The sequence below is a fragment of the Benincasa hispida genome, chromosome 12, assembly GCF_009727055.1.
Source record: "Benincasa hispida cultivar B227 chromosome 12, ASM972705v1, whole genome shotgun sequence".
Classification (NCBI taxonomy): Eukaryota; Viridiplantae; Streptophyta; class Magnoliopsida; order Cucurbitales; family Cucurbitaceae; genus Benincasa; species Benincasa hispida.
The window spans coordinates 26296641-26311968 of record NC_052360.1 but is presented as its reverse complement, the minus strand read 5'-3'; the positions used below and the strand labels follow the sequence as shown (position 1 = coordinate 26311968).

At 36.0% G+C, this 15328-nt stretch overlaps 1 protein-coding gene across 1 annotated transcript; it reads right to left on the bottom strand.

Moving 5' to 3' along the window:
- Positions 1-1894: 1894 nt before the first annotated feature.
- LOC120092939 (vacuolar-sorting protein BRO1) lies at positions 1895-14978 on the bottom strand. Its single transcript, XM_039051188.1, has 8 exons — positions 14186-14978; positions 12901-13851; positions 12456-12545; positions 11811-11879; positions 6569-6709; positions 4388-4436; positions 2987-3090; positions 1895-2758 (listed from the first exon to the last, which is right to left on the bottom strand). Exons 1-8 carry the CDS (start codon positions 14870-14872, stop codon positions 2195-2197), a joined length of 2655 nt encoding a protein of 884 aa, XP_038907116.1. The 5' UTR covers positions 14873-14978; the 3' UTR covers positions 1895-2194.
- Positions 14979-15328: the final 350 nt, after the last annotated feature.

The window sequence follows — 15328 nt, the reverse complement described above, 5'->3', positions numbered from 1 at the left end:
CAGTCGCCTCGCCCTCACCGGCCGTCGCTCCCTCGACAAATCTTCGCTCGACGTTCCGTCTTGGGTTGGTCCACAAAAAAAAAAGAAGAAGAACCGGTGACCCAACCTGGAAATTTTGGGTTGGGTTGGGTTGACCCTCCAAAAATGAACCAATAGGGTTCATTATTAGCCAACCCAAAATTTTAGGTTGGTTCACAAAATTCTTCTAACCCAATTCAACCCGGACTATGTACACCCCTATCTCAAAGTACGATGATTCATATCTATAAATAATATAAATATATTTTTCATCAATAAGCTTTAAACCATTAACCATATGAATACTAAATTTACCTGGTAAATGTCTCAAAAAATAAGAAAAAATTTAGTTAAAAACTATCCTATCAATACCTTTTTAATAATAAATATAAATATTAAAAATACATAAATTAGTTCATAATAGATTTATGTCGAATTTATTGTTCAGTGTGTGATCAAATCTTTTTTCTTCGTGTCATTGTTGAACTTTCTATCAAAACAATTGTAGATTTTTTATATTTTGAAACAAACTTGAACGCAAAATCTAATTTTTAACAAAAGAAGAAAAAATCAAATCTTTTATCTTCATTCCATCATTAGACATTTTGTCAATACAATTGTAGATTTTTTTTTTTTGTCTTGACTTAAATTGAGAATCCAATTATACTTAATTTTAATTACGAAATTAAGAACTTATTAGAAATTTTTTAAAAGTTCAAAGAAAAAATTCAAAAGTTGAAGGGAATTGATAGATACTTCTATAAAATTTGATAAAATAAAAATCTTATCGTAATAATAAGGTCACTCAAGTCTCAATAAAGAGAACAAAAATTCTTTAAAAAAATACAAACAATTTTAAATTGTGCTATGGATTCGACAAAAAAACACAATCAAGATTTTTTTTTCCAAAAACGAACACACACATACACAAATTAACTCTAATTATAGTCTAATCTCAACAAAGAATACAATAAAAAAAGAATTACATAAACCCAATCTAAAGCACGCTCTATACTAAATGAGACATTGAGGCCTCCAATTTCAAAGTAAGGTCTCAGCATAAATCACATATGAAAAAAACAAAATGATCAAAATTAAATAGATAGCATCAATAATAAAAATGTGAAAGGTATGAAAAATTAAGAAGAAAGTAAGAAAGGAAATGCAAAATGGAGAAAAAGTAAAAACAAATGAATGTGAAAATATCTTGCACAAAATTCATTAGAGTTATGTGTGAGGTAATTAAAAGTGGTGAGAGAAAGAAAACAATGTGGTGACTAATTATATACTAATTAGGGATAACGGTAAGGATTGTAATTTTACGTATGACAATAGAAAATCTTGAAAGTTCATCGTTTCAATGGAGATATCTAGAAAGGAGGGATTTTAGGATACCAGATCCTAATTAATTAGGTTTGTTGTTTATGTGTATTCTATAGTCATAATAAAATGTAAGACCCACAACCAAATTTGTAACCAACAATCTGATTGCAGAGCCGAGAGTGATCATTCTAATTGCATTTGAAAATTGCACTCACTAGAAGATACCATTACCGTCACTATTACATATACAGTTATGGTAGGAAAACTATGAATCTACCAGAATTACATTACCGACTAACCCTAAATAGTAACGATAAGAAGACAATGATACCAAACAATACAAAGTAAATAACCTCAACCGTAATCAAATTAGTCTACAAAATATCAAAGTAAATATGATAAAAAAATAATTTAATTATGTTTACGTTTGAAATCCATTACAATTGATTCATCAATGAAATTCTATTATGATTAGACTAATTATGAGGTCCAGAGGTGAGTACTTTTCATTTTTTTTTTTCTTACTTCGTAAAAATGCGACGGAAGCAAAGCATTACATATAAACTCTTTCCAGCACATTTTATTATTGTCGAAGTGCCCAGTCACTTGTACTTTACATCTTCAAATGCAAATACTATACATAGAAGAAAAAAAAATTCTTTGACTGAACTACAGAAATACACATATGCCTTGTGCAAACAAATAGGCGGTAAGCATCGAATCGGAGATTGAAAAAGACGTAAGCTATGTGAAAAACAATATAAAATGATATCCATCCGAACAAAGTGTAAAATGTTTTGAAACAAATTACTTCCCTGACAAAACATACAGCTGAGAGGGTATGGGATGCCAATTATTGTTGCTTGTAGTAACCACCTTGCTGATGTGGTGGATACTGGTTCGGGATGGTGTAAGGAGGTCGAGGAATAGCTCCAGGCTGGGGAACATGGGCGTTGTAGTATGGCCCTTGCCACCCCGGATATGCTGGTTGGCCATACTCGTGGTTCGTTGAAGGTGGTTGAGGCGCCTGAGGGTGCGGCGGGTAGGGACTAGTACCTGGTGCAGGAGCAGGAGGGGAATGGTAAGAAGGGGGTGGCTGCTGTGGGGAACTGTACATGGGATGGGGTTGGGGATGGGGTTGAAGATGGGGCTGAGCGTAACCACTAACGGGTGGCTGCTCATGAGGTGGTTGGTAGTAAGATTGCGGCGGGCGAACATCGGATTGTGGTGACTGAGACCGTTGTGCGTGGGGTCCTACTGAAGGATAGCTATTGTTATAGCCACCAGCTGAGTTTTTACTGTCTTGAAAACTGAGGCCGGCCATTTGTCTTTGGACATCTTCCATCATTTCACGGCACTGGATGTTTCTTGTCATCACAAAATCGCTACATTGCTGCTTCACATTAGTGATTGCATCCTGCGAAGTAAAAATTGATCAACGACTCAACGTCACAGCTCGAGAAAGCCGATACGAAATGAGATCCTATCAATCAATACCTTTCTTTCAAGGATGTGCAATGGGACATCAGTCCACAGATTTGACGTTTTAAAAAAATATATACACAACTGAAAAATCCTCAACCACGCCCCACCAGAACATCACAGTCTAATGGAACACGAGAAAAGAACGTCGGATATTTCTTACCTGAAGAGTCACGTAAAACTTTAATCCCTCATTGATGTTCTCCTTGATTTCTCTGTACTTGGCTACTGCAGCTTGAATTTGTTTGTAGCATCTTTCACGGGATGCTGCAACAAAAAACAGAAAGGGAGGGAATGAAACTAGAGGGAAAGAAACAGAATAGAAACATATAACGAGATGTGACCGATTAGGTCATTTGACACATTATAAATCAGAAGCTACTAGACAAATGGAAGCAATTAAATTAGCCCATAAAATGCAGCTGAAATCAAATCATTGAACGTCCGCAACGCCAGATGTGGATTCCAGAAAACACAGAAAAATTAAATAAATAAATAAGAGGCAACAATTAAGGATAGTAACAAAACAAGAACTTCAGAACTTCATCAAAATTGTCCACAAGAGTAGTAATAAATTTACATCGCATGTCCTAAAGAAGAAGAATTTGATGACCTGTTGCCAGAAGTTAGAATTCATCATTTGAGCAAAGCGGATTTTAGGTACAAAAGTAACATAGCAATGACCAAAATTATTGTTTTTAAAAGTTCATTCATTAAAATAGACATTTCAAAAGTTGTAGAGTTAGACGGGTTATCCCATAAAATTAGCCAAACGGGTTATCCCATGAAATTAGCCAAAGTGCTCGCAAACTAGCCCGAACACTCACAGATATAAAAGAAAAAAATAGACATTTCAAAAGTTTAGGAACCAAAACTAAACAAACTTGAAAGTTTAAGAACCAAAACAACATTTAAAAAGTTTAAGGATCAAAGTAAAAGAAACTTGGAAGTTCATGGACTAAAACAAGATTTAATTTTTTTTTTTTTCTTTTTTCTTTTTTTGGATAAAGTACCGATCTTATTTGAGAGAAAAATGAAAGAGTAACAATCCAAGTCCTCAATTACTTACAACCTAGCAATCTGATGCTACCAAGAATAGATGGAAGTTTTAATATTACAACTTGAGTCTTTAATTTATGAAGGGAAGAGCCAACAGAATAAGTAGAGCTCTCATGAAAAAGCCAAATCACTTTCCACGGTTTCATGAGATGACATGCATATATCAGAATGTGAGAACATGCGAAATCGACAAGATTTTTTTAAATTGAGGTGAAAAATAGCGAAGTAGAAGGGTAATCATTATTCTCATCCCCATCCTGTGAACTAAAGACACAAGGAGGAAGTAAAACTCTACCAAGTAATTTTCCTAACTTCAAGAGTTCAAAAAAAAACAAGAGCTTTTACTCAGCCGACCACTAAAAATCACAGAAGAAAATAATCCTTTACTTGCTTAAATTACATCCATAACCATCGAATTAAGTTCTCAAAATATAGCTTCTAATTCGTCCAGTTGAAAGGAAAGGCTCATTTAGAGTTCATGAATCCTTAACTAAACAAAACATACCTTTGTAGTCTTCAAGATTAAAGATGACAGAAAACTCATTGTTTTGGCCCTGAAAAATAATGACACAAAACCAATTACTTATTCAGATCAAGTACCTATGACATAAATTATAATAAGGAAAATTGAAAATAATGATGATGATGACGACGACAACAACTGTCTACACTCTACAACATCAATCATATTCAAAATTTTGTATTTTAGATCGACCTTTTACTGAAAGGTATTTAAAAGATAATTTTGGTCCCTAAATTTTTATCAATTTTCTAATTTGAGACTGAATTTTGAAAGACAATTATTAATTTACTTCCCACTTTTCCCCTTTGATTTTTTTTTTTTTTTTTTGAAATAATTCCCCATTGATCCTTTTAACATTCAACTTCCAAATTATCAATTTTAATCCTCTAGCTTTCGTTAAATTACATATTCAGCCCCTGTTTTTACATTGTGATTTTGTGGCTAGAGGTCGGAGTGTTCTTTTTAATACTTTTGGGCAGAAAAGCCATCTTCCTAAGGTTGATTTTTTTTTTTTTCTAATAAGAGCGGCTTTCATGGTGAAAAAAATGAAAGAATACAGGGGCTTACAGAAAACAAGCCCAACAAAACACTCATAAAGGAAGGGGTTCCAGCTAAGTAAAATTTTTCCTAAAGAACAGTTACAAAAAGGTTCCGAAATAGCCCAAAGGGACACATGAAATCTCAACAAAGACCAAACCTCTCAAATGGGTTCCTGTCTCTACCTCTGAACACTCTATCATTCTTCTCCCCCAAATATCCCAAAAACCCGCTCGCACCCCAACAAGCCACAAAAAACGGCCTTTCTATCTGAAAGGCCGATGGAGGAGGAACTCCTCGATTGTTGCACGAACGTGTCTCTGCCCAGCAATGCCAACAACGAACTCCTGCAAGAAGAGACTCCACATAGTCCTCGTATACCGACAGTCCTAAAGGAGATGATCCAAATCTTCACACGACCAAGCAAGACTTGCCAAATAAAAAACCTGACTTTCTTAGGAACCTTAATCCTCTAAATCACATCGAACACAGACTCCCCAACTCCACTAGGATTTGGACTCCAAATGCGAACATCCCTTCTCCCTCCCTAAAGATGCACACCTCCAATAAAGAAAGAAGAGAGGCAACCCCACGACACACCAAACAAAATTAGAAGTAAGAAGTTCAAACGAAATATCTTCCACGAATTCCGATGTGTGCCTTTAACCCCTTTCTCCACCCATTCAAAAGGATGGTTACCATGCTTGCTCACTATGATCCTACATCACAAAGCCTCAGCTCAAGGGCGAAGTGCCAAAGCCACTTAGCCAACAAAGCTCTAGTGCAAGTCCTTAAATTACCAATCCCCAACCCCCNCCCCCCCCCTCCTTTGGAGTTGCACTTACCGGGCATTTCTTTGGAAAGAAAGGAACTACAGAACTTTTGAAGATACGTTTACTACTTTTGATTCTTTTTGGGCTCCTATTCAACCTACAACTTCCTAATGGTGTACAAATTACACTAAGTTCTTTTGTAATTATAGCCTTTTTATGATTTTTAATAATTGGGAGGCTCTTCATGTATAGTTTTTTTTTTTTTTCTGTTTCTTATCAAAAAAAAGTAAATTACATATTCAGCCCCTAGCAATGAACAATGGTGATTTGTTTTTTTTCCCCTTCTGAAATAGATTGGTTGATTTTTGTTATTTTGGTTCTATAATAAAAAATTCTCCTTAGAAATTGATGAGAGGTCCACCCCGTACAGAGTAGTGGGAAACTGGGTTTTGAAGAAAAAGGGAAAACTTTCTTGTTTGATGCAGAGGTATTTTATAAAAAGGCTATCCCTTGTTTTCACAACTTTTTAAAACAAAATTCAAAACAAAGAAAAGAACAATCTGTTGTTTTCAGAGAGAGGCTATTTTAGGAGCTTTTTTCTTTTTCCAAATTGTTGTTGAAAATAAGTATACCAAACATATTTTCATCATTTGCCTTGTATTTCTTTTTATTAAAAAACATAAAAACGAAAAAGTATTAACAACAAAACAGGGCTTATCTATATTCAAACATGGAGAAGAACTATTGTGGGACAAGGTATTCGTTCACAATAAAGCAGATCACGATGAAAGGAATCATGTAACAGCTTGAAGTAAATTCTAAAAACATGAAAAGACAAGCTGGAGAAATAAACCTGAATCTGCAATAACAATTGTTCTTGGGCCTCAATGTTTCGAGAAATCTCCTCACATATATTGTCATATTTGGATATCTCCTTCCTGAAAAGATCCTCATAGGACCCAGTTGATGTCATCAACTTTGGTAGTATATCATCCTGAAGTAGCATAAAAGAGACAAGGTCATCATTTGTTCCGACAACTTCGAATAGCTACCAGATGCTCCCACAAGTTATTACTATCATATCAATACTGAGATTTGAGAGCAAACAACCAAAATAAAATATAAATTTCCTTTTAGTATGAGATACCAACTTCCATTAAGAAGACGAACGATTACAGATCCTTCGGGTAAAATAACACCCACAGTCAAACTGCTCTCCCACAACTTATTGCCATCATTTTTTCTTTTTGTGAGAAAACTTGACTTCATTGACCAAGAATGAAAGAAAACACGGGTTAAAGAAGCCCACAAAAAGGAGCCAACCTATAAGAATGGACTCCAGTCAAGAGAAATAAGACCAAATGAATAATTACAAAAATGTCTAGAAACTGAGGCCTGAAGAGAAATATAGAATCTAACAAGGAACTAAAGATCACTAGTAGAACACTCTCACACCCTCTGCATCATATCAAATATTGGATTCAAGAGCAAACAACCAAAGTAAGATATAATTTCCTTGAATCACGAGAAAGCAGCTTTCATTAAGAAGATGAAAGTATACAAATGGCATAAAAACGAAGTCCAATCAAAAGAAATCACCCAAAGAAACAAACTTTTAAAAGAAGAAAAAGACTAGGAAACAAACACCCATCGAAAGCATTAAATTTGGCACTAGACTAGACCAAATAAGTTATAATTGTATTAGAACATAATTTTTAAAATATTAAGTAATATTCTTCAATACTTTGGACTGCACGCCATACTACTGCAAATTCAGAATTGGGGTTGATGTGGTGGCAACAACATAAATGATAAACCATGTGTTTAAATGCCAGTTTGTTTATGAAAACAAAAGTCAGGAGGCATTTGACTTGAGGTAGGTATATCCATTGTCTACAATTTACTTATACGACTCTGAAGTTGAAATTCCTATTAGTGATCTGTTTAGAATTTCAAGACTCCTAAAACAAGATCTTTTTGTGGTCCTCTATACCGTTCTCTTTTCTTTTCTTTTTTTTTTCTTTTTTTGTTAGTATTACACCGAGCTTTCATACCAAATAAAATAAAGTAAAATAACCGAGCTTTCAGTCAGAAAAAAAAATGAAAGCATACAAGGAACAGGAAAACAAAAGAAAAGGCTCTAGTGAAGCAAGATGAAACTCGGGGGGTTTGGATTGGGAGTAGGGTGGCGTGGAGTTCTTTAACCCACCATACTCTTTGTTTGGCCCATAGGTTTAAATAACCCGTGAGTTAAAATAACTCTTAAAAGTAATTTTTTCTATCTCCTCTCTCCCATGCCTCTCTTCTCCTGTGTGGTCTCTCTCTCTCTCTTCATTTTCTCTTATTCTTCCTCCTATTTTTCTTCCTTTTTTTTCTCTTTCCCCTTCTTTTCCTTTTACTTTGCCAAAACCAAGGAGGCTCAATTACAATGAGACAAAATACAAAGACAAAATATCAAACCAAAGCAAACAAGAACTGAAAACTGAGGATCGGTAGGTGCAATCAGAGATCTCAACTATGTTGACACCCCATAGCACCCGTTGTAAAAATGTTCTTCCTTGTGTTTGAGATCTGAAACAAAGAACTCAGGTCTAAAATGAGGTTCTTCCTTTCAATTTACAATCTAGTATTGTTTCATAATTGTTGATAGTTGGCTTCTTGAAGGGCTCAATAGCAGTGCTTTCAGAGGGAAAGGAAAAGTGTTGTGGCAATCTGCCATGCGGTCTCTCCTTTGGTGCATTTGGAAGGAGTGAAATAGTAGAATTTTTTATCATAAGTTTGCTTCTTTTGATTCTTTTTGGGATTTTGTTCAACATACAACCTCTTGGTGGTGCACAAATTACACCAAATTCTTCTGTAATTACAGCCTTTTGATGATTTTTAACAATTGGAAGGCTTTCCTTTATTAGTTCTTTGGGGAGGGGTCGCCTCAACCCCTTGCCCTTTAAGCTGTGTTTTTTGTCTTGGTTGAATATAATACTTCATTTTCTATATATATATATAGAAAAAGTCTTGTTTCATGATTGTTTGGATTATTATGCTTTTTATACTCCTTTCATAGGGGATTGATTTTCAGCGTAAATTTTAGCCCTGGTGAGAGGGAAATTTAGGCCAAACCTTACTAATTCAACATAGGGTCTTGATTGAGTCAGGAAACCTACAAAATCCTATGAGGCACATAGAAATTTTGTTTTTAATTAATTTGTAATTCTGATTCATTGGGACTAATTAGAGAATAGACCTAAACAGACTCGAGAGAGAGAGTTGGATTTATTAGAATTCTTGCCTACAGATCATGAGGGAGAAGGAGAATATTGAAAATTAATTGACAAGATTTCATATATGTGAAATCAAATCTCTAAAATTCCTTTTATCTCTTTATTTATTTTATCCACCCCAACCCTAGAGGATAGCAACCCTTTCCTCGTCATCCATATTAAAACTTTGACTCATACACTTGACGTTAGCAACTTATGCTACACAAAGAAGCCTCAACACCAGCCTCAAAGAGAGTTCCAAAACTGGGCGTTATCCCCTTTAGTTTGTTCTTTTTTGTCACAACGGGGGCAAATAAATGGATCAAATTTATTTTTCTTCATTGTTCCATTGATTCCAGAAGTGGGTACTTTATTATGAAAGAATTTGGTCTGTCTCTTCGCCTCCCAGAAGCATGGATGATTGGCTAATGGAGGCTAGCAGGTTTGCATTTTAAAGGCAAGGCCACAATATATTAAGATGTGTGGCTAGAGCTCTCTTTTGGCTATTATGGAAGGGAAAGCAAACATTTATTTTAAAGACAAGCTTTCTCTAATTGACTCCTATTTTATCATGGTGCAAACCATAATTCTCTTGGTGGTGCTCAAACCACACTAAATCTCTGGTAATTACAACCAGCAGATGATTATAAGTGACTAGAAGGCTCTTGTTTTATTGTTTTTTAGGAACCCTGGCCCTGCCGACCCTCTCCCTTAAGGCTCTTTTTTTCATCTGGTTGTAACAGATCTATTTTGTTTCTTATAAAAAAAATGCTTTCATGGATTTAAGGTAACTACAGCCAGGAGGGCTAGAGCTTGTACATCCAAATGCGTTTCTTTATATTTCTAATTCAGAAGAATTCTATCATTCCCCGCTTCTTTTGGTTGGGATGAGTTGGAGGGTAATTTTCATATCTTGCTACCTCGGCCTGCTTGATAGTTGATACCTAGCCTAGCCAATTCTCCCATTTCTAGAATCTGTCACCACATACATTTTCTCACAAGCCAAAAACACACACTCATCTCCCTGGGGGTTAGAAATTGGAAATTTGAGGACCCACAACAAAACATTGTAATAGCCAAAAGGCTTTGCTGCTTCTCTCTTGAGCAGAATTCTCTTTGGCATAAGGTCATTGCTAGTAAGTACGCTCCTCATCCTTTTGAGTGGCTCTGGCGTGGTGTTCAAGTCACTTATCGAAATTTGTGGAAGGGTATCTCTAAGAAGTTTCCTTCTTTTGCTCCCTACGTTCGGTGTGTGGTTGGCTAGGGGAAGGAGACTTAGGCTCCATTTCGAGAAAATCTTAACCGCCTTTATTGTTTGGTAAATCAAATAAATATATTATAATAATATTCTTCCATATTAATTTATTTTTTACCTATATATTTTCAAATTTTAATTGATTCATTTTTTTATAACAATTATTTTTCTTAAACTTTTTTCAAATAATTTAGAAACAAAATTAGTTGAAATTCAAATCATATAATATTACATATATATATATATATATGATAATACATTACTAGTGTAAAAATAACTAAAATAATAAGTCTATTTTGGTTCAAATAATTAAATTGCCAATTTAGTATAAATTTATCAATACCATAACTAGTTTTTCTAATTTAAAAATAAAATTTACCAAACACTATTTTACTTCCTTCCACAGCTGATTTTTTTAAAAAGCAAAGCTAACAGCAATTATTTTAAAAGTTACAACAACCACAAATGAAGCCTTATTTATGAGAATATTAGTGGGTGGGAGATATATGCTCTTTGTTTCCTCATATGTATCACCTTTCCTCTTAAAAATCATCCTGTTAGAGAGTTTCTTGTTTGGTCCAGAAGTTCTTGTTCCTTATCGTTTGGATTCCACACTATTTATCCGATAGGGAAACAGTGGATGTGGGTGTTTTAGGGGTATTCCTACAGGCTTGGGAGAAGGGATTGGAGAATGAGGAGTCCTAATCTTTTCGAGGGTTTTTCATGTGTAAATATTTTTATCGTTGTTTGATTGGCTCTTCTATCGGTGAGTCACTCTTTTATGTTCTTTGGAGGAATAAAATACCGAGGAAAGTGAAGTGTTTTTGCTTGGCAAGTGTTGCATGGTCATGTGAACATGGTGGATTAGCTTGCGAGGAAGATGCCCTTGCTAGTAGAGTCATTTTGTTGTATTCTCTATCAAAAGGTGGAAGAAAACTTGGACTATATCCTCTAGAGTTGTAAGTTTGTGAGATTTGAGTGGATTTTTTTCTTTTAGACATTCGAATTCTTGCTTGCTCAGCATAAGGACACAAGTGTGTTTCTCCTTCACCCGCCTTTTTGTGAAAATGGTCATTTTTTGTGGCTTTTTGGGGTGTGAACTACTTTTTGGGTTCTTTGGGGCAAGCAGAACAATAGAGTGTTTAGATGGCTAGAAAGAGATCTTAGTGATGTTTGATCCCTTATTCGTTGCTATGTTTCTCTCTAGACTTCGATTTTGAAGATCTTTTGTAACTATTCGATATGTTCTATTTTGTATGATTGGAGCCCCTTACTGTAAGGGCTCCCTTCTTTTGTGGGCTCAGTTTTTTGTATGCATGTGCATTCTTTCATTTTTTTCTCAATAAAAGTTCTTCAATTTCTGCTTCATTTATTAAGTTGTTTTCATCAATCATTTGCTTTGTTTCTTTCCTTTCAGCAAAATTTCTTTTTTTGCATCAAAATGTACAATCAACAATGTGAAATCACAAGCCTCATTAGCTATTGAGACGAGAGGGACACATCACACAAGGAATTGATCACCTCCAGTGCAGACAATTAGACACTAAAGCAAATATGTTGAGAAACAAAGTGCAGACATATACCTTCCTCTTCATCTCTTTAAGCATGTCTTCAAGACCAGCTCGTTGAGCACCAAGATTTTCCAACTGCCTCTGTATAGTAGAGCATGCAACATTTACAATACACATTAGACATAAATTAAATTTATGTCTCATAAAATTAAAGGTTTTCCAAATGTATAGCTTTCTTTCCATAATTGGTGGGTGCTTGGACTAATATACACAATCTCACCTAATCTCAAAGGATAACCACTTTACCTTTACAATATATGACGTCAAAAAGACTTGTGATTATTAATATCTTAGGTACGACTAGGAGCCACATGGTTTCAACCTATAACTCCAAATGCAGATTTACAACTTGATCTTTTGAGTTTTGACCATTGAGTCAGACAGAAGAATTGTTCACAATATATAAGCAGGAAACAAAAATAAAGCATTTGACGAACTGAAGAATAAATCTAAGACTTCTGATTTACATCCAGCAATTACTAGCTAAATATCTTATGTCAGAGCTAAAACTGGAAGCTACTGTCTAATCTTTAAAAATCTACTGGGCAAGAAACTCATAGGACAAAATTTATTTACGCACAAGCACTTGGATTAAAAAATGCAAAACTAGGTAAGGGAAAAAAGAAAGCATGAAAAAGAATTATAAGAATAAGGTACCAAGCTCTGCTTTAGGGTCCCAAGAATAGCATCTTCATTGGCATCCAAAGACATTATCGGCCTAGCAAGAGTTGGGAGAGCAGACTCAACCTGAGATAAAAATGCAACAGTACTAATTAACTAAAAAACTTGCACGTGGTCCAGAAAATAACGATTATTGGCAGGCAAATGATAAGAAGTAGATTATAGATTCTTCTCTAAAATCCAGGAGCCTATTGCTTGCTTCACAAAGTAACAACAAAAAAAAATAAATTCACCAAATATATAATCAATTAAAAAGATTGGCTTGAGCAATATATTCAGTGAGGTGTCCATTTCTCTATTAAATAAGACATGTATAATTTGGAGCCAGAAAATAAGCCAGACATTTACAAAGAACTGAGAAAAAGGAAGCAATCAGAATACAGAAAATGAACAGGAAAATCCGATTATAAACAAAACATACTGGACGGTGATCAAGAATTGACATGAGAGCTGAATGATCTTTCACTGAACGCTCAATCCTGGCATCGCTGTCTGCAGCTTGCTTCAAGTTACCTGCAAATCTATTCAATCTGTCTTGTATGTTCTTTGTCAATGTACTGGATTGAGGCCTAGTCCACCGAGTCCCAAATTGACTTCGAAATTGGGAATCCTCTCTTGCTTCTTTCTGCAGGAGCTCCTCTATCTGCACTAGCATTTCACTGTTTACTCTTCTTAGATCCCTGAGTTGTTGCAACTCAGCCTCCAAACCTATTGGGCCTCCACTAATTTGCACAGCCTCAACATCTTCTTTTAGATCTGTCGGCAGGGAAGAATTGCCTTCCAAAGCAAGAATAGATTCTGGAAGGTCCATTTCCTTGAGCCTTACACGGGTGAGCTCACTGGCTTGTTGCAATTTCTCAGCTTGTGTTCGTATAATGTCGTCAACCATTTCAGTGTATCTAGAAAGAGCTTTAGCACTGCTATCTGGAATAAGACTAGAAAACATCTTTTCCTTGCTCGCGTCCAACACTTCATTCATTGCCATTGACTTCACCATGGAGAAAGCTGGGAGAGGTGGCAGAGTACTAGGATTAGGAACCCTCATGAGGTAGACTCTGTCATTTTCCTTCACGGCTCTCTCTAAATTACGGTTAAGATTGGCCTCTAACTTGTTGATAGCATCAAGAAGCTGTGGCGCAGCACCTTTCGTTGACTTCTTAGCCTCAGTTAAAGCATTAATCCCACTTCTCAACCGAGCAATTTCCTCAGCAATATTTTCTTTCTCGTGCAACTCTAAACTGTACCTGTAGCAAGCTTCAGCAAGAAAGAAAGCTGCTTTCAGCTGCACATGAGCTATCCAAGCCTTGTCAAAATGCTGGTTAAGTGGTGGAGCATTGAGGGCTGCCAAAGCTTCCTCATAGTACAAACCAACCTGCCAACGCATCAATCACAAATTATTTAAGCAGAATGCATAATAATAACCTTTAGAAGTACAAATTGCCACGCTAAAGAACGCATAGAGATAAGGAGTGATCAAATAACGTAAAAGGATGCGCTAAATTCTTCCCCTTATTCAATATATTGCAGATCTAATGCCAATATATAATTGGTTTTCCGAAGTAAAGCTACATTATCAAGTGACAATGAAAGAATTAATTCATTCCACAAGTATGGTAAATTTAGCAAAAATGAAACGTCCAAGTAACTCGAACTGGATTGAAAACTATCATATTCTCCACTTGAACAGATTTGAATGGATCACTCACCTGCCTAGAGATTTTTGCGCAGACACCAGGCGTACTGCCTTTCGCAATTGTATTCTCAAAGACACACTCCTGAGCCTGTGCTAACATCAACCTCTCCAACATACCGACACACTCGACCGAAACATCCACAGTCGTAGAGCTACCAATCGACGCTTTGGTGGACGCATTGTCTCTCAAGAAGGCGAACGCCCCAGCTGCTGCAATAAACGCGTGCGAGGCCTGGCGACGCCCCTCGACAGTAGCGCGATCGAAGGAGAGGCCAATCTGGCTGTAAACAGCACCCAAATTGAACAGAACCGCAGCCTTCTCCAAGTGGATATTCTGCTGAGAAGCCTTCTGCTTCTGCTTGAAGGCGTCATACCAGACGAAGGTGATGGTGTTGACATGGTCCTTGTCGGGGGAAATGGGGAATCGGGTCTCGACGAGGCAGAGGGCTTTGAAGTAGCTTTGAAGGAGATCGCGGCGGGCAGTGGGGGAGGGATCGGACTGGCGTTCGAGATCGGAGCGGTAATCCTTGAGGGTTTGAAGGTCGTCTTCGAGGTTCTGGGCGTCGCGCTCGGAGTAATTGAAGGCGATGAAGTTGCGGAGAGGGCGGTAGAGATCGATTTGAGTGGTTTTCTTCTCGAAGATGGCGAGCATGATGTTAGAACTGGTGCCGGCCGATGAGGATGAGGCCGTGCCGGCCATTTTTTCCGGTTCGATAAATTCTGAGTTTCGGAAATGGAGACAGACAAGAGGCTTCTTGATTGACTGAATTTAGTTCTTCTAGTTCGTTCTTCAAGCCTACGTTTTATTGTTTTTCCATTTTTCTTTTAATTTTCTTCTCGGTGAAGGAAATTGGAAATTCTTTTTTTTTTTCTTTCTTTTCATAAATTTTAAAATACATATATATATTATTCGGTCTCTAAACTTTGAAACTCATTCTATTTTGGTCCCTAAACTTTTAAAAGCAACTATTCTAATATCTAAACTTTTAAAAAGTGTTTACTTTGGTCTCTGCTAATAAAATTTTATTAATTGTTAAACAAAATTATGAAATTACTTGTATTTTTAAATAACTAGGCTATCAAATAAGTTTGTTGCGCTAGAAATATATGATTTCAATTTTAAATTAGGTGGTAAAACAATTTTCTATAGAACTCA